This window comes from Orbicella faveolata, unplaced genomic scaffold (genome assembly GCF_042242905.1).
Source record: "Orbicella faveolata isolate gen_17 unplaced genomic scaffold, um_ofav_v1 contig_47, whole genome shotgun sequence".
NCBI classification, from domain to species: domain Eukaryota; kingdom Metazoa; phylum Cnidaria; class Anthozoa; order Scleractinia; family Merulinidae; genus Orbicella; species Orbicella faveolata.
In genome coordinates this window covers 2,685,241-2,707,656 of record NW_028301577.1, presented here as the reverse complement: position 1 = coordinate 2,707,656, position 22,416 = coordinate 2,685,241, and the positions used below count along the sequence as shown (strand labels likewise).

General features: G+C 38.9%; 1 protein-coding gene and 2 non-coding genes across 3 annotated transcripts in view; all 3 read right to left on the bottom strand.

The window, feature by feature from the left end:
- The window catches only part of LOC110059992 (chromatin remodeling protein domino-like), a 30,837-nt gene extending 8,428 nt beyond the window's left edge, over positions 1 to 22,409 (bottom strand). The window contains exons 1-32 of the mRNA XM_089279145.1: positions 22,259 to 22,409; positions 20,223 to 22,107; positions 19,732 to 19,872; positions 19,027 to 19,225; positions 18,332 to 18,575; positions 18,137 to 18,232; positions 17,332 to 17,489; positions 16,676 to 16,780; positions 16,374 to 16,441; positions 15,790 to 15,882; positions 15,398 to 15,712; positions 15,024 to 15,134; positions 13,972 to 14,223; positions 13,395 to 13,531; positions 12,726 to 12,792; positions 11,249 to 12,244; positions 10,403 to 10,629; positions 9,605 to 9,807; positions 9,330 to 9,384; positions 8,915 to 9,029; positions 8,475 to 8,786; positions 7,365 to 7,562; positions 6,753 to 6,869; positions 6,333 to 6,395; positions 5,996 to 6,079; positions 5,494 to 5,625; positions 3,213 to 3,248; positions 2,452 to 2,576; positions 2,067 to 2,141; positions 1,379 to 1,532; positions 1,073 to 1,123; positions 107 to 232 (exon numbers count right to left, since the gene is read on the bottom strand). Of these exons, the coding sequence (XP_089135271.1) occupies positions 107 to 232; positions 1,073 to 1,123; positions 1,379 to 1,532; positions 2,067 to 2,141; positions 2,452 to 2,576; positions 3,213 to 3,248; positions 5,494 to 5,625; positions 5,996 to 6,079; positions 6,333 to 6,395; positions 6,753 to 6,869; positions 7,365 to 7,562; positions 8,475 to 8,786; positions 8,915 to 9,029; positions 9,330 to 9,384; positions 9,605 to 9,807; positions 10,403 to 10,629; positions 11,249 to 12,244; positions 12,726 to 12,792; positions 13,395 to 13,531; positions 13,972 to 14,223; positions 15,024 to 15,134; positions 15,398 to 15,712; positions 15,790 to 15,882; positions 16,374 to 16,441; positions 16,676 to 16,780; positions 17,332 to 17,489; positions 18,137 to 18,232; positions 18,332 to 18,575; positions 19,027 to 19,225; positions 19,732 to 19,872; positions 20,223 to 22,070 (6,903 nt within the window). The 5' untranslated portion in view covers positions 22,071 to 22,107; positions 22,259 to 22,409. The remainder of the gene's footprint in view (positions 1 to 106; positions 233 to 1,072; positions 1,124 to 1,378; positions 1,533 to 2,066; positions 2,142 to 2,451; positions 2,577 to 3,212; positions 3,249 to 5,493; positions 5,626 to 5,995; positions 6,080 to 6,332; positions 6,396 to 6,752; positions 6,870 to 7,364; positions 7,563 to 8,474; positions 8,787 to 8,914; positions 9,030 to 9,329; positions 9,385 to 9,604; positions 9,808 to 10,402; positions 10,630 to 11,248; positions 12,245 to 12,725; positions 12,793 to 13,394; positions 13,532 to 13,971; positions 14,224 to 15,023; positions 15,135 to 15,397; positions 15,713 to 15,789; positions 15,883 to 16,373; positions 16,442 to 16,675; positions 16,781 to 17,331; positions 17,490 to 18,136; positions 18,233 to 18,331; positions 18,576 to 19,026; positions 19,226 to 19,731; positions 19,873 to 20,222; positions 22,108 to 22,258) is intronic.
- On the bottom strand, positions 10,030 to 10,101 carry LOC149096769 (small nucleolar RNA SNORD18). The gene has a single exon (XR_016204418.1). It is a non-coding gene; the product is annotated as a small nucleolar RNA SNORD18 (small nucleolar RNA).
- Positions 10,706 to 10,776, bottom strand: LOC149096768 (small nucleolar RNA SNORD18). Its single transcript, XR_016204419.1, has one exon. It is a non-coding gene; the product is annotated as a small nucleolar RNA SNORD18 (small nucleolar RNA).
- Positions 22,410 to 22,416: the final 7 nt, after the last annotated feature.

Here is a 22,416-nt window from a genome sequence, read left to right as displayed (position 1 = left end):
TGCATGTTATTTGTGCAAAAAAATGCCAAGTGTTTCTTTGAGGTTGGATTGTGAGACTGCCATGCACAGTACTGCTTGTTCTAGATTTTGTTGCACAACTATTTACCTGGCGAGCTGAACGGAATGTCTTGCTTGTGAGATTGACAATGTCACAGACAATGTCCCAGTTCGGTGTTTGGCTTGGAACATTCACAGCAAGATCCACTGGCAACTCTTGTAGTGAGTTAACAGCCTTCAAATCAACATATTTTCAACAAAGTGAACAACACATACTAGACAAGCTTTTCGTTTGATATGTGCATGCTGATATTATGGAGATGTGGTTGCACTGAAAACAGTACAAAAAGAAGTAGTGCCGACATTGGCCTACATACATTTTGTGTTCTTCTAGAGCCCCAACAATAAATCAAATTCAGCTGATATTTGTGATATCAAAATCATTAACTCTTGTGCAATCACTAATAACAAAAACAAAGATAGTCTTGTACTGCACTGCGGTGTAGCTGCTAAGGATAATTTTTGTATTGTTTAGGAGCTAAACATGATGCATGGAAACATTAAAGGACCCTAGTCGGCCTCCGTCATTTTTGATGCCATCGAAATATTATTATTGACATTGCATGGTGAAGCGAAATCTTATTGCTTTACTGCAAGTTGTGTTCTAGAGAGTATGTTTAATAACATTATTAAAGAGGTTAAGCATGACGTTTACGGCAAACTGCAAACGGCAAAAATGAAACTTTTGCCGTCTCTCTTCAGCTGTGTGTAAAGTAGAGTGAAATTATTTGTATTTGCAATGAATAGTAAGAGACGTTTTTCCATTTTTGTGTGCTTTATTTACGGATTAGAAGAAAAGAACTCAAAATCAGAAGTTGTCTTTGCCGTTTGCCGTCTGCCGTCAACGTCATGCTTAACCTCTCGATTATCTTAAGTAGTTTCAGAGTTATTTCCTTCGTTTCCACATGTTACAAATAAAATATAATAGCCAAACTCTTGCATGTAAACAAAAATGAAGACTTGGTTTCCCGGGGCCCTTTAACAACAAAGGCTACAAAATTGAAGTCATAAATACCTGAAGTAATGCCCAATCTTCGTGTATCAACCAATCTGGAACACTTGCACCCTGAAACGGATTACTCCACTTATGTAAAACCAACACCATAACATCAATTATAGAAAACAGAGCTTTTTGAACGAGGGTTTGCAGATATCTTGCAGAGTATAAGAACAGGGTTTTCCCTTGCCTTGGAGCTAACAAAACTTTACCAGAACACTCACAAAATTAATCTTTCACAATTTGGTCTAATTTCACCTCTAATTTTCTATCATGGATAAAAAAACCACTGTGTTCAACTGTTTTCCCAACAGCATCACATACCTGGGAGAAATCTGTTTGTTTGGGGATACTGGGAGCAACTTGCTGTTTCATCTGCTTCATCTTGGACTTCTTACTCAAGGAATTCCGACGGTTCCTAGCAAACGGATCAAATCCATTTCTGTCAAACACTGATGTGGGTCGGCTGACGCGATCTCTGTGTCATAAACAAACAACAATACGAGTTTAAAAGTGTACTATGATAAAAAAAATTAAGTGTCACAGATGCTATTTGAATTTTTCTTGTCTGTTGTGCTGTGGTTGCTTGAGGGTGACAAAATTTTACAACCTACATTAAAAATTCAAGGGAGTCATCAATAATTAATTTTTCAAGAAAGAGATTGAAAAAGTAAATGAAATTCATGTTAAGGATTAACTCCCACTGTCAAAACAACAGCCAATTTTAAGTGTTTAATTTTACTTTTAAGTGTGTAAAGTTAAAAATTAAAGCTGTTGTACAATATTTCAAGTTGTGGACACCTTCAAAAACCATGCTAGAAGACAAAATTATGTTTTATTTTTCACTTTTCAACTGACCCTTTTTATGAATGTGAGAGTCATGCCAGAAAATGTTCATTTGAATCAAAACATAGCAAAAAACCAGCATTTAAAATAAATTTGACTGACTTAAAATCTAACTGATGTAGAAAAGTTAAAGTTTATTTTAGGTACACAGCTAATAGAAACTCACTTAGCAGCTCCCTGAAGTTGGTCTCTGAAGTAAACAATAGATTTGTACACAGTCCTCTTTCCAGTTTGATGTGGCCTGTATGTAAAGCAATTTTATTTCAAGCTGAATCAAATAAACCAAACTGAAAAAATTTTTAAACCCTCAACTTCTAGAGTCTTCCTCAACGCTTCCTGACAGCATCTTTCAAAATGATCTAAAATATGTAAATTGCATTCAAAATCTAAAAACCTTCGAAAACCTTTTCCTATTGGCATATTGTTGACAATAATTTAGACAAAATTGACTGAAATCATTCACTTAGTAAACTTCCCTGATCCTTCAAAGTATCTTGTTTGCTTGATGTGTTTTTGTCCAAGTACGAGTATCTGATATCAGTGCTACTTACCTGGTTAAATACAGAGGTGGCAGACGACTGGCTGCCATAGGTGTGGAGTCATATAAGTAATTTTGACATGGATCAACATACACCTCATCTTGTCCATCTCGGGGAGGGGTCGGTGGGGTCCAGATCTACGACAATTAGGAAAGGACAATTTTCTTTACTTTCAATAATGTTTTTAGTAATTTATTATCAAAATTAGGTGAGATTGGTTTCCAGTCCAACCAAGTAAACAGCTTTAGTGCACAGATTATTTTGTAAATGCAAATTTTATTTTGTTCCTTACAGCAAAACCAAATGTGCCATACCCTTTACCCTTTCCTTTCCACGGAAGGTTTCTTGGTTTTGGTCCCCAAATTTTGCAGGAAACTGCTGTTAAGTTTTCTTCAAAATTTTGATTCTTAACACTATACTTATCCAAGAACAGTCGTGCTTGATTTGTCCTAGATCAGTAAAATGATCCTTTTGAAAATCCATTTGCCTGGTATTGCTAGGGTTCATGCCATGTACTGTGCACGTAGACTGATAGACAGATTTTGAAAAGTGTACACCCAACATATTGTATGGGACTTAAGGCATGACCATTATTGGATTGGGGGGGGGGGGGGGGAGAGTCTGGGAACATCCCCTTCCCCCAACTCCCATACAACACCCAGAATTTCAAGGAAGGTTTGCAGATCAGGTTTTTGTTCAACTGTAAAATAAAGATGTCCAAATTTGACACCACATCTGCCCTAAACCTGTGTAAGTAACAATAAAGCACTAACCGGCATTTCCTCACCAGTAGCATCATTTACATACACCTAATGGAGAGAACAATAACTTTTTGACACATTTTCTGAAGCCAGTGGCAAATTGAGATTAGGCAAAATGCAGCAACCAGTGACCAGTTCACATCACAAACCCTTCAACCCCTGTTTGTTGAATATGCATTACTCTGGCTACACACTCATTCAACAGCTGTTACTAAAGTTGAACATTTGATAACATAATTACTTTGGTAAACAAAGCACACCAATAAGGTCAACACATCATTCGACACAGTGCAGGATGACCCTGTTGTCTTGTTTTCATGCTAATCTGCCGAGAGGTTTAATACCATCAATGTCCCATGAAAGAAATGACTGAATTCTGGTTGCTATGTTTGTTTAGAACTTAATCATCAGTGTAGAATTCTTTGCTTACATCTGATGCACCTCTCACATTGGATGGCATGATTGCATGATTGCTTTTCATGTTTGCCTATCTGTTTTCATGTGCTAGCCTGAATGCAGTCTCCAAATTATCTGCACAAGCCTCTAAACATGTTACAGTGTACTTACTAGTTTGATGAATCTGTAGTTTACTTATACATCCCCCATATATCTACATCCCCTTGGTCACCAGATTCTTACTTTCCTAGCCTCAATACCCAAATTTACATAATTTGTTTAGCATTTATTTATTTTGTTTTGTTTTGTGCACATACATGTCATGTGTTATCTGTGACAGATCAAAGAGTCAGTTTACAGCAAAAAACAACAACCGCAATTTATGGGAAAATCTAAATGGGTGTCTAATAGAAATTTTTGAGGTGAAAAGGGCTCTGAATGGCTGTTCAGCAAGAGTGGTTCCAAAGTGCCTTGAAATGCCTGTCATTTTTAAACCTTCTCTTGATTGGTTGGATGGCATAGGCTAGCATGCGGAAATGGGAAATAGACAACCCCCCCCCCCCCCCTTTTCAAGCTTGGGGATGGTGTCAAGAGCAGCAGCAACAATTTAAAGTTGTCAACGATATGACATATTTAATGAAAATTACTGCATGTTTCAGAAACAATTCTAGCCTCTGCTATTAAGGTGTGAATACAGCACCTTTTCCAATACAGTAAAGGAAGAAATGACTAAAGCTACACAAAATAACAACATAGCGAGTGATAAGGTAACTGATTTATGTGCAGTTTATCTGCTCACATTATCACCAAATCACATCCTCAACAGACACAAAAAAATGACTTAAATGAAAGTCTGAGTTAAAATGATGAGATGGATGGTAAGCTATGGTGCGAAAATCATGCATTATGGGAGTGAGGAAGCAACACTGCCATGGCAATGAACAAGACACTAGCAAAAATGCCAGCCAAAGCACCATCAACATAGTGAATTACGGGATTTGCTGCAAAAATGGACCAGCACAAGGTTACATCTTGGCAACTTCAAGACAACTTTGGACACCAATGATCTTGTCGGCAATGCTAACGCTGTACAGCCATCCAAAACTACTGGCAAATGTCAAACTAACATGCAGACTGCTGCTTGTTAGTTTAACAGTTTCAAAAGACAATTTAGAAGCCAGTTTGCAATCAAGAGAAGATACAAGAATGACAAACACAGCAATATTTAGTTTTCAAACATCTGTTTATTTGAAAGTTTTTGCAGCACTTTTTTTTAACAAAAGCACCCATTATTACATTTTCCAGCCTGTTTCCTTTATACATAAAATTGAAGCAAAATTAATTTCATTGAATGTTTTCCATAAATAACTGTCTAAACTGAATTCTGTCATATTTTTTTTATAAACATCTCTTTTCATTGTGCAATCTTCGCTGAAACAAAGAACATTTTGTAACCACCCAACAATTTTTCTCCTTCAAAAAACTGACAAGTGATTTCTTTTAAACTTTGTAAGTTAAGGCTACTTGTATCAATTTGGGCAGCAAATAGTAAGTAACTTGTACTGAAATAAATTTACTTGTTTAGCTTCCTGAAATACAGGAGATTACCATAATTTCCCAGGGAATAATCTTGCAATTTCAAAGACAAAAGCTAAATGTCATCAGGAAACTTAGTTCTCCTCGTATTTCTTCTAGAACTACTACAGCTGCTACTTCTGCTGCTAGCTCTAGATGAAGTGCGACTGTTGCTGCAACTGTTCCTGACAGTCACTTGAGCCTCCTTACTTGGTATTTCTGAATCAATTTTCTTTTTTGTTTGTTGTGAAGCTGAGGAACCCTTACTAGAGCATCTGCTGTTGGGTCTAGATCTACGTGACTTTGATTTATTCTTTTTAACCTGCAAAGCTTCCTCCCGTGTGTACGTGTACAAGATCTCGTCCTCTTCTTCAGCAGCTCTTTTCTCTTCTTCCTTCTTCAGAGCTTGTAGGTGACCAAGTTCCCAGTCTTTCTTAGCCATCTCAACCTCATCCTATAAAAAAAATAAACTACAGTTTGGACACTGTGGTGTTTATTTAAGTACAACCTAATTTAGCATTGTTACAATTGAAGACACCACGAGTGCTGGTTTCCTGCTATTGAACATTGCAATAGCATGCTTGCCATGCATGACTGCAACTTAAGCTTCCTGACTTTTCCCTGAGCATAATATGACTGGGCTGATCAAATAAGATGTACAGTAGCCAAATCACTCTGACATATTTCTATTGCAGAAACAATTTGCAACGTAAAACCTCACCAAAACATACCATGCTCCAATAATCCAACCTTAAAACAAAATTCTTGGGCTCTCCTCTGACTTTAGAAGAGAAGAAGAGTTGCAGCAAAGTTATTTTATTTACCTTGGCTGCTTTTATTTGTTCCAGTGTGATGTAATTACCAGATGACTCAAGGAAACGAATTGCATATCGTTCCACAGCAGACATCTTAAAGAGAAATGGGAAAGTATAAATTCAACGTTGAACAAACTCCAATAAACTCATAAATTGTCTTTCCTATAACACTTTTGGTGTCAACATATTTGATTCTCTTTTGATTTCAACAAGAAAGGATCCCTTAAGCTGATTCAGTAATCAGAGTCACATTTAATGAGCACTGAGATACTGTCTACCATCCACAGTATTCACTGCCCTGAATTCTATTTTTCTCATTATAAACAGAGATGGCAGGTCTTGTCACCTGGCTCTCCAGTGCAGACAGCTCTTCCTCCACTTTTGATTGTTCCTCTTCCTTTCGTAAACCCTACAGTTGTAAGAAAAATGCAGTTGGAGGCAAAATTTTAGATTGACTGTGGAATATCTACTGTTAACATTTAACTGTAAACATACAAGGTTTAAGCCAAATGGATAAATGTTTGTAAGACACTGTTAACTCTTAATTTAATAAGCTGAAGAGCAACTCTCAACCTTTGCTCCAAGAGAAGTGGGTTTGTAAGGTAAAGCGGCGAATTCCAACCCTCGTCAGAGAGAAAAACACACACTGTATTTCACAAAACTTTCAATGGTCCCTTCCTCGACTTTGTTTGCAGTTTTGGTGCATGAACTATCCCCCATGACCGAAACTCTGGTAACTAGAGCATCTGGATACGTTCAGACTTACTTTGCCATCTTCACTCAAAGGGATTCCCTCATCAAATTCTGCCAACTCAGCAGCCTGTTCAGCCTTAGCTCTAGTAGCAGCACAAGCATCCTGTTCATCTTCAGCCTTGAACAATGCCTGAAACACAGAGAAAAAAAAAGGAATCAGAAAGCACTTGAACAAGTTGAAATGTACCAAAAGAATGATTCAAACTCTTCTCTATCAATGCTAGTTTCCATAATTTTTTTAGAGTGATTTTAATGTTTTTACACTGGTGAGAATGTTTTGTAATGTAACAGTCATACGAAAACACAGACCAGTAAGGTTGACAATACATTACTTGCTGCCACCAAAACAAATCCATTTAATGCAATTTAAACCAGCCAGAAATGAATAATTATCACAGCTTGTGTCATATAATTTAAAAACATAAACTTGGAAATTGTTGGCACTTGTCAGAAATTGCAATGGTCTTAAGTGAAAGGTTTTGCCCTCTTTACTATCACCTTCAACATCCCCTCCCCTAATACACCGTCATGACAAGTAAAATCACAATTAAACTGACAACCCCAAAACAAATTTATTCATGGAGACCACCAAAAATAATCTATTGAAAAGGAGAATGTATTTCACCTGCTCCAGTTGGGTCTGCGACATCTTTCCACCACCAGCCTTCGCACCACTGACTTCTGCATTCTCTGAAGATGCCTCTGGCTCTTCTTGAGACTCTTCTCCTGTCTCCACGTCAACACTGGGAGGTGCCTTAGGAACACTTGACTGGGTGTTTGTAGGTTCTGATGGTTCAATAGTGAAGAGATCTTTCAAAGTACTCTGTGGAGTAAAGAAAATTTAGGAAAGATCAGTTATCCTGACTGATTATCATATTATATCTGGTTTAATTATTTTAGTTGAGAGAACTTGGGGTATGTCAAGACAACGTCCCTGTCTCCTTCACAGCATACATTGTATAGTCATAGACTGCAGCCTCACATAAACAGAATCTCACAAAGACACTTGGCCAACAGGCCACTAGCAAACACTTCATTCCAAGCCCCTTTTAAGGTCATTCCCCTGAAATAGAACCTGCACTGAGATTTTTGTGAAACTTTGCCTATTGATTGTTTATATTATAGGAACTTACATTTTGAAATAAAAATGAGGGGTACCCATGTTTGTCTAGGAGCAACAGCACCTTGTTTATACCCATATAAATCCTTATAAAAGCACCATGATTGTAGTCACGATTGCTTGCTAACTTCACGTTTCCGATGATTGCTTTTTGTTCTCCACTGAGAATTGGTCCATATTTATTTTACACAGAGAAATTTATTACTCAGTTCAAAACAACAGAAAAAAATGATAGGTCACCATACTCCTTTGCGAGAAAATGACGATTTACCTCTATGGCGAGGTCCAGCTGTAAACAAAAAGCCGCCATTTTTTAATGCGCGCGCGCTAATCACATGTGAAATTATGCGCAGTAGGGATGCGCAATGCAATACTGGGGAATGACCTTAACAGGACACCTCCAAACAGTGAATAGTTGTTCCAAAAAGGTTCTTACAATTTTATCAGAATTTATGTCACAAGGAGAAATTTGATACTCATTACTCTTGGCAATTATGAGCTCAATCTTTCGTACAAAACACTTATGCACATCTATCCAAGCAAGTGGCAATGAATAGACAAAGTTTGTTGTGAATTTGTCGTCAACAAATTTTGTCCAAATGTGTTTCATCTTACTTCTTTAAAATATGCTGTGGTGAAGTTGCCTCCTTCAATAGCAATGTTACCCAACATTCTTTTCTGATTGGCTTTCTTCAGGATATTCTCCTCAACTGTACGCTCACTGATCAGTCTGTAGATGTGGACATCTCTTGTCTGGCCAATACGGTGACACCTGTCCTGTGCCTGAGCATCCATTGTTGGATTCCAGTCACTGTCGTAAAATATGACTGTATCAGCACCAGTGAGATTTACTCCAAGGCCACCACTGCGTGTGGACAGGATGAAGCAGAAGATGCGTGAATCTGCATTGAAGCGCTCCATCAAGACCTGACATGAAGGATAAATACACAAAATCAAATACAGATTGAGTTTTAAGTCTCAAGGTGTACTTGCCTGCCTGCAATTACGGTGACAGGGTTGGGAATGGAGTATTTGTCAGTGAAAACAAGATTCACCTGTCTTTGCTCTACTCTTGTTGTTCCATCCAACCTCAGGTAGATGTACCCATGGTAATTTAGAAAGCTTTCTAACACATCAAGCATCTTGGTCATTTGAGTGAAGATCAGTGCCCTTGAAAAAGAGAAAAGAGAGGAAGAGGTGAGCATGGGAATTTTTATTTTATCTTTAATGCAAAATCTAACCAGTTAAACCTTCTAACAGCCTTTGATGCTGTTCAGAAATTAATTAAACAAAATGCCAACATTAATTAACAGATGAGCCTTTTGCGCAGTCCTCATGCTTGTTATAAATTCTTCCTCTCCCTCAAAAAACATAACAGGGAGTGTCCACTTCACATTTTGTTATTTTACACAGCTGAGATGTTGATAGGACTGTGCTGTTTGTTGCTTTGGGCACCTGAGTTTCTCTCACCTGTGTTTTTCTGCTTTCAGTCTCCTCAGAAGATGATCAAGAGTTTGCAGCTTACCTGCATCGAAAAAAGCATCCTTGTCAATGTTTCCTACCCTAGTCAATTTAGACTGTTTTACTACATGCAGCAACATTCCACAGCCAGCTGTGCTAAACCCTAACCTCTTCGATCCTCTGTTTGAGCAACAGAGTTCTCCTGTTCTTCTCAGATTTTTTTTTAATTTCTTGTTGCCTCTCAAGTACTTTAGGTAAGACTAAAAATATTGCCTTATCCTTACCACAATCATACTGAATAAGCCGTACTTCAGGGAACTGCATTTTCATGCCCCTGGTGATAGGATGCATGAAAGTTGTCCTTGGCATCAGCTCCTTGTGAAGCTTCTCTTCAAGGTGTTGCATATTTGCCAAGTGAGAAGGCGGAACATGGGATGCATGCAGTTTGATGGGAGGGGCCTCCGCAGCAGGGATTACAAACACAAACCTTGTAAAAAGAAAACATAGTCTTCAATATTTAACTTGTTTAAACCAAAATCAACCTTAATATTCTCTACGTTGTTTTCCAGCCTCATCCCATTAAACCTTTGAGTTGATGTTTAAATGGCTAATATCAAAATAACACAGTAGTTGACCAGTCTCTCCAATGTTGCAAGAGATTTCCTGTAGTGCTTTTTCTACTTCTTAAGAAACTTATACTAAGGTTAACAGCTCAGAACTTCTGCATTATCAAGGTCATTCAGAAACACGGACCTTTGAAGTTTGAAACTCATCATGTGCTGTTAGTACCAATAACTTTTTCCCACAAAACACGCATGGTACCCTTCACAGAGACCACAGTTGAATAATGCACTCCTAAGATATTTTGGAGCCCTATGCTAAGTTTACCTCCTTCACCCCTAATTACCATCTCTCCCAAAACCTGCTTCCCTTTCAATGGCTAGGGTAATTACAGTGTACAATACTGAGTTTGAGTACAAACTATGGATTTTTCTAACGACTCTAAATTCATTGACCTCTAAAATCCTGCTTTTACCCATCCTCCCTCAACACAACCAAAACATCAAAAACCTTCATTATACCTGTTAATGGCTTCCTTCATTTCACTCACTCTGTCCTCTGGAGTCTTCAACACACTTGTCAAGTATTCACAACAACTGACTGTATGCCACACATCATTAACTACAGATACAGCCTGGACCAAGTCCAGTCCATAAACTGGTTGAGCATGACAATGGCGACTGTTCACTTGTGCGATGCGTACAAGCTTCTGTTTTCTTTCTTTAGCTCTTTTGTCTGCAAGGCTCTCCTATAAAATTACATGCACTTATCACCTTTTTTGTCATGATAATTACAAAACAATTCTGACCATCATTTAATTTGTCAGCTCAGAACTTCAAGAACTATCACAGTTTTGCTCAAAAACACGGACCTGAAGTTTCACTCATCATGTGCTGACACACATGCAGCCCTGGCAGGGAGGACAATTAATCTAAAGGCCCCTTTTTGCCAGTGTTTTGCCAGAAGCATATAAAAATTGCCCTAAGCCTCTTTACCAAAAGCAAGACCTGGTGCACAACCATTCAAATGAAAATGAGTATAATTTGCATGTGACGAAATTTCATTATTCATATGACAGGACGGGCATCAAGACTCACTTTGAGAAAAGGGCTTAATTAAGGTAATTTGGAAATGGGCTGTCGCCACAATTTTATTTTGTTATGATTTCACTTCTTACAGCAATTTTTACATAAAACCAGCAAGTTCATTATTCTTATGCTAACACTGCTGCTTTCCTTGCCATCACAAAGGTCATTATATTTCTATCACCACCAAAATATGAGAGACATAACAGCTTTTGCACTGATGGTTTGCACAACAGCTGCAAGGATTGTGCTCTCCCAGGGTGTTTGAATGCTAACACATACCATGTAGAATGAGGAATCTTTGTTGGGCTGGACTGCAGGAACTGGAATTGTTGGTTTGCTTGCATCAAGAGCGATCCTCTTGGTTGGAGACACAGACAAAGGTTTTGGTTCTGGATGAGACAGTCTATTTGCTACACCATCTTGGACAGTTGGTGCCACTGGTGCTCGACCCTGCACTGCTGGTAGGCTTGTACTACCAGATACAAGCTGCCGTGATTCAGAAGTGGCACCAGCTGTCACAGGAACTGATGCTGACCATGGTGGATGCGTCACTGCCATATGCTGACGCTGAGAGTCATATCCTGCACCATGCCCTGGATAGGGTGGAGGTGGTGGCATTTCCCTTCCATAACCAGCCACAAGTAATCTAGATGGTGGATAGCTGCCACCAGTTCCAGTACTGTGACGTGTTGAATAACCATGTACCTGTTGTCCATCAGGAGTTCCAGGTGGCATTCTTCCTGGTAATGATCCTACATAACCAGGGCGTGGTGGATAACCTGGCAAGTCTTGTGACCAACCAGGAGGGGTGACATGGGGAAGATTCCCTGGTGTGCAAGTAGTGCCATGCATCCTGTGTTGTGGGTGTGCAGAGTAAGGGGGAGGGGGCATAACTGGCATGTGTTGCCCACTTGGATGAATGCTGTTAGAAATGTCGGTCTTAACACCAGTTAATGGTGCCACAGGATAACCAGACAATGAAATCCTTCTTGGTTTTACTGGTGGAACCAGACGCCTTGTTGGTTCAGGGTAAGAATCTACTTCAATGATCATTTGTGCTGGTGTTTGAAGAGACTGCGTACGATAAGCAGCATAGCTCGTTACTGTCCTTTCTATGTCCGCAATACACAAGTTCAAGTAACCAAAGTTAATTTGTTTAAGAGGGTTATATTCCAAAGCTTTGAGCACTAATGATGCAGTACAAAACTCAATGCCTTCTGTGATGAATGGTGAAACTGTTGGTCTTGGCTCAAACAGGTCTGGATGATTGCATACCTAAGAATGAAAAGCAATTTAAGCAGCATGAGCAATGTTGATAAGTCCACGATATTCACTTAGTAAAAATAAAATGTATTATTAAGCGTGGATAGTACATTATATGCAACCACTTTCAGGGCTGTCACTACATTTTTAGTCACATGTAACTTTATTCTCCACACCCATAGCAAATTTGTTACTTTATAGGTGAATTCTATCGACAACAGGCAATCTCACCCATAGCATCAAGGGAAAATCAAGCTTACTCAGCAGTTACAGGTGCTACAGGTTAGGGCCCTAAATGACAGCCCTGATTTTATTCCTCAGAAATTATGCGTTCAAACGCTGCAGTTCTAAGTAACTTTTATATTAGGAGAGCTCTAAGCTGGCACATGCAAATTTGGTCTGCATAGCTGTCTTCGATAAGAGTCAATGGATTAACATTTCATATTTGCTTTCTTTCACAACAAGGTAAAATTTATTTCAAAAATAAGCCTACCTTTCTGAGTTGCATGAGAATGTTGATAACACTGAGGAAGTGACCAGATTCCAATGTCTCCTTTGTTCTAAAATAAAAAAGAAGAAATTGAGTTATATCTTACATTGACTCACTACTCAACTTTTCCCAGTGTTAAAGAAAAGGTTGAACCTTTGTATAGTATGTTGCTACCGACAGGAACCAATGACACTTGAAGTACACATGCCAGTGGGTTTTATAGCAGCTTATTATCTTGGCCATACAATGCAAAACCAAATGATTAGAGATGAACCTTGGTCACAGAGCAGTTGGCCAGAAATAATAATAAAAAAAGATTACAAGAATTATGCCTCCTAGGGGAAAAGTGCTCAATACTGCCTTGATAGCTTTGTTGAGTTTATGTTATAGGGGGAAGGGACACAAGGGGACATAACTCAGAGGGTTTGCCTTGATCTCCCTTCCCTTCCTCAAATTGAATCCCCATAAAAAAAAGATTTCTTGAAGAGCATTTCAATGGCTCAGTGCTGCAAGGTACTCAGAAACTGAATGGAAAAAGAGTAGTTATAACACAATAGAGTCAGGATAACACATCTACCACATCGAATGTTCAATTGCTAATTTGGAATTTAAAAGTAGTGATAATGATTATGGCAACTATGTTTTATGGCAAATGTTATATTAGGCACTCACTTGGTTTTAGACATAAAGTCATCATAAAGATAACGTTGTCTCTTTGATAAGCGGCATCGGACCAAGTGTTCATATTTCTTGGGCATCTGGGTTTCCACTTCTAGTTTCAATCTTCTCAACAGAAATGGTCGAAGAACCTACAGACATAAACAATTAAAACTAAATCAATAAACATCACAAAAGTTGTTACAGTGGTACCAGTTCACATTCTAAGGAAAACTTGCGATAACTTTCATATTGGAGGATGTTTTAATGTAATCATGTTTCCATAGTTGCAATCAAAGAGGAAGTGCATGTAAAAATTATACACAGCTAACTTCAAAAGTAACAAAATTGACAACTGGCAATGATAAATGTCGCTCTCGACAGGAACCACTGATTGGCTGAGATCTCACCTTACAGTGGGTTTTAAAAGAGTTTCATACTGTTGGCCACATGAAATTACCACGCAGTTACAAGAGCTACGCAATATTGGATTGAGTGGCCTTCATATTCAAGCAAAATTTGATCACCCAAATGCAACTATTAGCCTGCTAAAACATCTCTTAACTCAGCTTAAACAATTGTTGACACTCACTTTATGAAGTCTTTTGATGAGTCCTTCATTGTACTCTCTGCTCCCTTCAATCATGCCTGACAAAGGGTTAGAAAACCATTCCTTGAAGTCTTTGTGTGACTGGAAAACATGTGGCATTAAGAAGTGCATCAACGACCAAAGTTCCATTAAGCTGTTCTGTAAGGGAGTTCCAGTCAGAAGCAGTCTGCAGTGGCTGTTGAAGTTTAGTAGATACTGCCATCTTTGAGACTTAAAGTTCTTGATGTTTTGGGCCTACAACAGGATAGACACTCATTCTTAGAATGCAAGCAAATAAAAGAAAGAAAATAGCAAACAGCAATATTTGTTTACTTTTTATAAAGCAAGTTGGTGAAAAAAAGAAATGTGCCATTCGTCATGTGACATTAGGGAGTTTAAGAAACCATGATGGCAACGGCAACAGGAACGTCACTAAACAGAAGTTTTAATAAGCAGAACAATGGCTGTGCACGTGCATTATAATTCTTGGTACATTTCTTTGCCGTCCTCTGCAAAACAACAAGGTAAAATGACCAAATTCTGCATTGTCTGAAGAAGATGAACAATGAACGACGGCTCATTTTTAAATTTCTATTTCTAATTTATCACTGTGTCCCAGATTCAGTTTTGTGATAGTTCTGACAGTGATAAACAAAGTAAATGACTTAAGAGTATCGTGAGATTCGTAGGTAAAATATAAATTCATTTGACACTGTCCTTGGCGTCGTCGTCGTAGCTTCTTAAACTCCCTAATAGCAAATGATCGATGAATCATCAGCAAACTTTTGAATTTCATCTGGAAGATCATTTTGCTTTTGAGGGCCAGAAAGTTTGTTGACAAGATGTTGAGAGTTGGTAAAGAAATTAATGAGAGTTGGTTGACTTGCTTCTGTGCTACATTTACGTTCTGCTGTTTGGAGGCAAATGATAGGACTATCTTACTGTTTTCATTCATTTACTCTTAACCTCATCTAAAACATGATCAAAACTCACGGAAAGATTGCTTAACAATGTGGCTGCGATTCTGAAACTGATTTCGCCTACTATACTCTTACCTCATCGAGAATGAAGTACTTCCACTTCTTTCTTCTGAAAGCCTGATGATCTTGAATAACCAGCTTGTATGATGTGATGCAAACATGAAAGGCATTCGGTTTTGTCCAGCCCTGTAAATACGGTATATAGTCTCTTTTATAAATAAAATGATAGTAAGTTTTCTAATTAAAAAGAAAGTGACAGCCAGAGAACAATCATGAAACTTCAGCAATACAAAATTCAAATATTTTTTCACGGTCTACTTCCATGCGTTAAGAACTAGATCTGACTTTTGTTAATCAAATGTGTCCAGCACGTAACTTTGCACTGGTGCTCTAGTGTAACCTGCCAAAAACTCAAATGAAGTGTAAACAAGATCCTGCTCAGTGCATACCTGTCTTTTAGCCTTCCTTTCTTTTTGGCTACCATAATAAGTCAAGATCTTGAACCCAGGACACCATTTCTTGAACTCCAGCTCCCAATTGAGCATCACAGATGTAGGAACTACAACAAGGTGAGGACCCCACACACATTTCTCACAAGCCAGGTGAGCAAGCAATGCTATTGTTTGGATGGTTTTGCCCAGACCCATTTCATCTGCCAGGATACCATTCAAATGTTTCTCATGCATTGTTACCAACCAGTCTAGACCAATTAACTGATATTCACGCAGAGTTCCACGAAGCAAGAAGGGTACTTTGGTCTTGATCTGGAGACAGAAAAATATTTAAATCAAATTAACTTTTTTTTATTCACAAAACTAAATAGTTATCACTTCATACTCACTTCAGTGGTTTCTAGAGTGAATCCTCGAGGTTGCAAGCTCTGTGCTGTTGCCGCAGCATCTGTCAATTCTTGGTCAGGATCAGAATCTGCACTCTGAATACACAATAAAATTATTTTGATACATTAATGCGGTCTTAAAAAGGGAGCATTTTTGTAATTACAGTTAAACCCACTATTTTAAACTCTCAGAGGAAATGAATAACAATTCAAATTAGGAGTTCAAAATAGCCAATAGCACATGACGGAAGGGCAAATCCAAGGAAATTGTTCCGAGTTTAAAATAATGTGGAATTCGAAATAACTGACTTAGAATTAGCGCGGCTAAACTGTAGTTTATCTATTTAACCTCAGCATACATTTGTTCTTCATTGGATTAAGCAAGGTTTAGAGCACGAAACTCAAGATCCATGGGTAACGACAATTTGTTGCAAGGTATGCCGGTATCCTCACTAGAAATCTCATTTAAATATCCATTCAAAGCAAGAAACAATAATGCAGAGCACCAGCTGCACATCCCCAGTACTTAGCTGTTTAACTCTGCATAAAACTTTGATTTGTCATGTACTAAAGATAAGTAAACAAACCTGTGATTCACTGGCTCTGTCTTTCTCTTGTTTTACAAGGTACTCCATTCCTTCATTATCACTCAACTCTACAACAAACAAGCAAACAAGAGAATCAGATGTACCAGAGATGATTGCAAACCTTGAACAAGGCAATCAATAGACTGTTTTCGATATATCACAATTCAGCTTGGCAGTGAGGCTTAGAGGACACCAACAAAAGAAATTGAATGACATGTTTATTCATTTCTTTTGTTTGTGTTCTCTTGGCCTCACTATCAAGCTGAATTTTAATATATCCAAAGTGGCCTATTCTGCAATACCTTCCTCAGAAGATTCTTGTGAGCTCTCTTCGTCACTCTGCAAATCTGTAGATTCGTTTTCAGCAGCACTGTACATCTTCATCAGCTCCTCAATGGGCATTTCACCTTGAGGTAGAAACATTTGAAAACATCTTAGCCTGCTAGGTATTGAGCCCATCAAAAAGACTCTTACAAAGCACTAACAGCCCTTTTAATTCTCTCAACAGGAATTCATCAGCAATAATAATCTATTATAGGTTAATGTCATGTCACTACTGACAGGAACCACTAACATGTAAGTCACAAAATGCTAATGGGTTTTATAGCAGCAGTTTATCTTGGCCATGCAATGCAAAACCTAAGGTCAAAGAAAAATCCTCAGGGAAATTGCAAGTGGCCACTGAAAGGACTTTACACTGTGCATAGAAAGTATTAAAGGGCATTAGCAAGCCATATACCAGTAGAAACTTTGTGAAGCCCAAAATATTATTCAGCAGCCCTAAACAGGGATGAAGCTAAGAAAACACTAACCAGCTCATTAACAAGCCTAGCTGGATTTTCTCAACTTAACAAGTCTTTTCAGCCAGATTTAAGTTCTTTTTCAGCAGGTGAAATTAGCTGGCGGCCAGCCCTTACCAACACCCATGTCTAAATGTGAATTTGGATTGAAGTATTACCTTCCTTCTGAAGGTTGTCAATCTCATCTTTGTGATCAAGATCTTCCTCCATCTTCTCTTCTTCTTCCAATGTTTGTTCATCGTCATCTTCTGTACCTCCCTCAGTCATCACAAACTCTTCATCTGCCTCCACTGCCTCTTTATCTACGCTGGTTTTCCTGGCAGGGGTAAAATAACCTTCAGGTTAAGCTGTGTGTTTTAGTTGACAAAATATTTTAAACCAAAGGATAAGGAGGATTTGTGATCGTCTATACCATATTCTCTCATTACCATATACTGTATTTCATTAAGCCTGGAAAACAAGCACATTTGATACCTTACTGACATGTGCTGTTTACGAACAACGTCTTTCTTTAAGCTATGGCATGTTAATTAAGAAGACAATTATCTAGTTCTTTGACAATGGTGGCACAAATTTGTAGGGCTGCAATGATGCATCTCATTATTTTTCCTCACAACACAAATATTGATAGTTGTCAAGAATATTGTAAAATAATGATACAATAAAAAGTCACGATATGTCAAGAAGTGAGTAAATTTTCAGTCTGTAATAACCATAACAAGCCTTTACAAAAACAAGCATTTAGTCCACTGAATAGCAATAAAAACAAAGAAAATACATTCATTGCTGCTTCGCTTGTCAGTTGCACACCATTGTAAGCCTGTGATCAAAATAGTAAAACCATGCAGGTGGCCAAGTACATGTATTTGCTCGCAATTTGCAGGATGTGTTGTTGTTGCATATTGTATCGTAGAAAAATGTATTATTGCAGCCCTACAAGTTGTCTATTTCTAAAATGTCTACCGTATCTGTGATGTTTTCTGCTTTTCCTTGGCTTCTTGCTCTTCGTCATTGTTGCCTTCAACATCCACTTCAATGTCGCTATTATCACTTTCTTTGCTGTAATACAAGAGATAAAAAAAATTGACATGTCAACTGTGGAGACTATAAATAATACATCTTAAACACAACTAAATTTATATGCCGCTCATCTTTTACCTTGATGCCTCACTTTCATCTTCAGCAGATGAATCTTCACTCTCTTCAGAACCACTTTCATCACTTCTCTCCTCAAGCATCTCTGGTGGTAAGTCCTCCAACAGTTTTTCCAGGGGAATTTCACTTTCCTGCCTTAAAAGCTCAAGTTCCTTCTCTCTGGAGGCAGACAGTTCTTGTGCTTCTTCGACATCAATTGTTTCCTCATCGTCAGCTTCCTCAGTGGGTTCAAACTCACTGTCACCACCTTCAAAGCACAATACCTTCAGAAGCTGCTGATATTGTTTACATTTTAACAACTTCGAGATAGATCAATAAAAATGGCACTACCTATATCCTTTTCTCAAGTCATGCGTAAATCACATTCCTTGGTAAGCTAACCTATGTTAGGAAGATTTACTCCAAAGAAAGTGAACTTAAATGTTTTGGAGAATTGACAAAAAAACCATTTGAAAAGCCTTTTAAATAGCTCATCAAGAATGCAAATGTGAGGTGGTATACGCAACAAGTTTTCTTAGAACCAAACCCCACTAACAAACACCAAACAGCAATTTTGTCCTACAGTATGCATTATCATTTTAAGTAATATGGACAAATTAATACAGTCTACACTGCCTATGGACCCTTGCGCATCTGTACAGCAGACACACAAGCTGTACTATAATGTTTTAACTCAGCTACACTACATTTCCACATACCTGTTTCAGGCTTAGAGGAGACAGGAGAGGAACCCCCAGCGGATACCACAGAGGCAGGGCCGCTAGAAGGTGGAACAGCAAGGCTCTCTGCCAACCACGACGAATACTTCTCTGTCTGATCTACTATAAAGTTGAGCTGAAGGTCTAGAGCTTTCTTCCGGTTTTCTTCCAATCTGCTTTGAACCTTGTATTGAACAACCTATAGAGGGTGAAATCAGACATATCAGACTCCATCATATGTTTCAGACAAAAGTTGTGCCTCTTTCTGTTATCAGTCTTATCATTCAACTATAGTAAACTCTCCCCTTGCCGACACCCTGCTATTACTGACACTCACTATTTGAGACAAAATCCAGATCCTGGGCAAAAGCTACAGAGGTTTGACTGGAAATGACTCCTGCTATTATGCACTCTGTTGTTATAATTTGCTTTTCTATAATTTGATAGAAACACGGCACATGTTTTCTATTTCTTAAATAAAATCAACAAGGAAAACAAAGCAAAAAGGAAGGCAAAAATTTCAATCAGTGCTGAGCTAAAAGGATTTCCCTTACGGATTTTACACATTAGTTCTGAGAATTTGGAGGTATTGGAGAATTTGGAGTTTTCTGGTCAATTTATTTGACCCCAAGAAGTACCTGCTGGTCATTTGAGCACTAGTTTACAATGAACACATGTAGACAACATCAAGTTATGGACAGCAACCTTTTCAACAGAAGACCAGAATTGCTTGATTTCCTTTGCAATGCTTGCAGCAATTTTCCGAAGACGAACAGATTCTTCCTTTTCCGCCTTCACCTCTTTGCTTTTCTGTTCTTGGTGGTACTTCAGGACTGCTCTGGATATCTACAAATGATTTTACAATAGTGATAGTATTCTCATTAGCCATGTTCCATGTAAAATTGCAAAAGATAAAGAATCTGATATCAAGTCTTTTATGCATTTAAATTGAATAATTAATTCTTACATCTACAGGCACACAGCCCCAGTTGATATCTACTGTATTTAAAGGTCTGCCAAACTTAATTAAACCCTTGGCCCCAGTTGTTCAAAGGCAGGATAACACCATCCACCAGATGAATGGCCATCCAGTGGATAAGACCATTAGTGTTGACAAAACAAACCAGGCTCACTGGATAGCATTATCCACCTTTCAAACAACCGGGCCTGAAGGTTTACTACCTTTTTGAACATACCTTCTTACAAATGCCTCTCTTCCACCTTCTCTCTTGAGCAAAGTCAGTCGCTAGCCAGTGCATTTCCTCAAGTAGATAATCCCAATGAGCTTTGCACCTCGTTGTTTCCTGAACCTTAGGAAGTCTAGTCAAAGACCAGATACCCTCCTTACGTAGTTCAGCAACTCTCTTGAGCACCTCAGCCTCCTTTTTCGCTTCAACAGCAATATCCTCCTGAGAGCTAAATGAATGTTCAATTACTGCTGACAAGGACTGACCCCTAGTGTTCAATGTTGTCCTTGCTCCATGAGTAAGCGGAGTAGGCCCATTAGAAATTGTCGGACTAGACATTCCTGGCTGTGCTGTGTTGACACCAGACATGTGATTATTAGGGACTGGTGGAGCTGTTACAGACTCACTCCCAAAATGACTGCTACCATGTCCTGGTGGTACATGTGCCTCTAATGGAGGATTTGGTAAAGAAACTGATCGTGAAAATGGTGGAACTGTGTTTACCACATTTGATCTGGGAATTGGCTGGTTTCCAGTAAAAGGGGAAACATTAGGTGCGATTCCTTCAGAAACAGACAACTGCGATTTATAACCAGGATTTGTACTGAAATTGCCAGGCACAGTTTTCCTTGGATCAAGACCAGCTTGTTCATAAACTTGCCTTTGCAAGGCATTATAGTTGACTGTACCAGCAGTGCTTGATTCTGCCTGTTGTTGAGGCCACATAAAGCTTTGAGGAAGCCTAGATGATGGTGAGACAGTGATTGTTGAAAGTGTAGGATTTGTTCCAGATGCGTCATCTAGTCGATTTGAATTGAGAAATGCAAGGAATTGGGGACTTGGTCTTTTCTTCCATAATAAGAAGTCCATCATATTTCCTCCAGTTTGAAGAAAATAGAGCTCCTGGAGCTTCTCCCGAAAATTAGCTTTTAATGTTTCAAGTTCTCCATTGTAATATCCAATAACAAGCTGTCGTAATTTTGCAGTTTCTGAAAAATCAGATGACAAGCCAGCAGATTTATCACCTGCTCTGCTTGGCACTCCATGAGTCCTACTGACACTTGTAGCAGCATGAGGATTGATGGAACCCTGAGGACTTGATACAGACTGATTTCGAGAAGTGACTGTACCAGGTGATAACTGATTTGGAAATAATGAGGGACTTTGCAGTGGTGGTGTTCTACGAGGTGTATTATATCCAAGATGATGAATTGTACCTCCAGGAGAAGGGCCTCCTCCGCTGTAAACAAACTGCTGTTCTCTTGGGTTAGCAAAATGTTCTGATGAATATGGCATTGGAAAACTGGGATCTGCAGGACTCAATTGTGATCCGTCAGGTAAGCCGGGATAAAATTCTGGCGTTTTTAACCCAGAGCCTCTTGGGCTAACTGAGCCTGGTCCACGAGAAAGGGTATAGGTAACACTACTGGGTGTTGCACATGACGGTGTTGAAGGCGGAGCTGAAGGAGAAGGCGCTGGAGAAACATACATGGGTGATGAAGACTGATAATGTGAAGGTGACACAACAGAATGAGGAAAGGGTGATCGTGGAGAGAGTTCACCAGTGGATCCCACAGGTTGACTAAAACTTCTCTGGAAAGCATGGTGAGGATAATTCACGTTTCTGTGAGGGCTCACAGGTTGGACAGATCGGGTCGGACTTGGAACTGTACCACCACCATGAGGTCCCATGTAATGAAATGACCTTTCGGAATATGGTGAGGTGGGTACATTTTCTGTAACGTCCAGTGGTCTAGCTACTTTAATATCGCTGCTGTGATGTCTTTCCGAGTCGTGAGAGGGTGTCCTGCGAACTCTTCTTCGAGGAGTTTCATCCGTGAAGTGTTTGTTTGACATAATATTTCTATCCCGTACGCGAGACGTCAAAATGATCCTGCGAGAGGAAATGACATTTTCTGTCAATTTCGTACGAGGCAGAGCATGCGCGATTTTGCCGCCATATTGTTTTTCCTAACCGAAATAACGTTTACTACAATCACAAAATTAATGTGCTAAACTAAGCCATCCACCCGAAATTTACTTACACCCTCCTCCATCGTTAACCTGCTGATATTTCCATTTGATTTTCAAAGCGTATTTCACAGTTTGTTGCTGAAAAATATGAGAAATTGTTGCTAAAGGCCCCACGAAAAATTCCGCCTCGACAACAGCTTTGATATGCGCTTGACCACCACACCACCCT